The sequence below is a fragment of the Colobus angolensis genome, unplaced genomic scaffold, assembly GCF_000951035.1.
Source record: "Colobus angolensis palliatus isolate OR3802 unplaced genomic scaffold, Cang.pa_1.0 Scaffold196, whole genome shotgun sequence".
NCBI classification, from domain to species: Eukaryota; Metazoa; Chordata; class Mammalia; order Primates; family Cercopithecidae; genus Colobus; species Colobus angolensis.
In genome coordinates, this window is record NW_012115110.1 from 7,414,817 (window position 1) to 7,415,840 (window position 1,024).

The 1,024-nt window shown below is 41.5% G+C and overlaps 1 protein-coding gene across 1 annotated transcript in view; it reads right to left on the minus strand.

Annotated features, from left to right (window-relative positions):
• Positions 1 to 352, minus strand: part of LOC105510988 — a 16,736-nt gene extending 16,384 nt beyond the window's left edge. The window contains exon 1 of the mRNA XM_011940986.1: positions 1 to 352. Within this exon, the coding sequence (XP_011796376.1) occupies positions 1 to 294 (294 nt within the window). The 5' untranslated portion in view covers positions 295 to 352.
• Positions 353 to 1,024: the final 672 nt, after the last annotated feature.

A 1,024-nucleotide genomic window follows, 5' to 3' on the forward strand; every position in this document is an offset into this window, starting at 1 on the left:
TAACTTTTCTGTGGGCTCTTCACAATTGTAAGCATTGATATCCTTGCTCCAGGCAAGATGGTCCTCAACACTGTCTATTGAAAGGGCAATCAACTTAACACTCCTCTTGGCAAATTCTGGTGCCAGCTTTGCAGCTCTGCCAAGCTCTGTGGTGCACACTGGGGTAAAGTCCCGAGGGTGGGAGAAGAGAATGCCCCATGAGTCTCCCAGGAAGTCGTGGAAACGGATGCGGCCGACGGTCGTATTGGCCTCAAAGTTGGGAGCCTCGTCCCGGAGAAGCAGACCTCCAGGCATGGCGGCGGTGATGAAAAGGCGCCGCTGGGACAGCAAGCAATCGGGTGGTTCTGGCGAAGAAGCCGGAATTTTCTTTATCCACTCATTGATTGATGAGCATTTCGGCCAGTTCCATATTTTTGCAATTGCAAATTGTGCTGCTATAAACATGCATGTGCAAGGATCTTTTTTGTATAATCACTTCTTTTCCTCTGGATAGATACCCAGGAGTGGAATTGTTGGATCAAATGGCAGATCTACTTTTAGTTCTTTAAAGAATCCCCACATTGGTTTTCCATAGTGGGTGTACTAGTTTATGTTCCCACCAGCAGTGTAGAAGTATTCCCTTTTCACCACATCCATGCCAACATCTACTGTTTTTTGATTTTTTGATTATTCCTTGCAGGAGCAAGGTGGTATTACATTGTACTTTTGATTTTCATTTCCCTGATAATTAGTGATGTTGAGTATTTTTTCATATGTTTGTTGGCTGTTTGTATATTTTCTTTTGAGAATTATCTATTCATATGCTGAGCCCACTTTTCGATGGTTATTTTTTTTCTTTCTTGCTAATTTGTTCGATTTCCTTGTAGATTCTGGATAGCAGTCCTTTGTTGGAAGTACAGATTGCAAAGATATTTCCCAGACTGTGGGTTGTCTGTTTACTCTGCCAATTATTTATTTTGCCATGCAGAAGCTTTTTAGTTTAATTAAGTCCCATTTATTTATTTTTGTTTTTGTTGCATTTGTT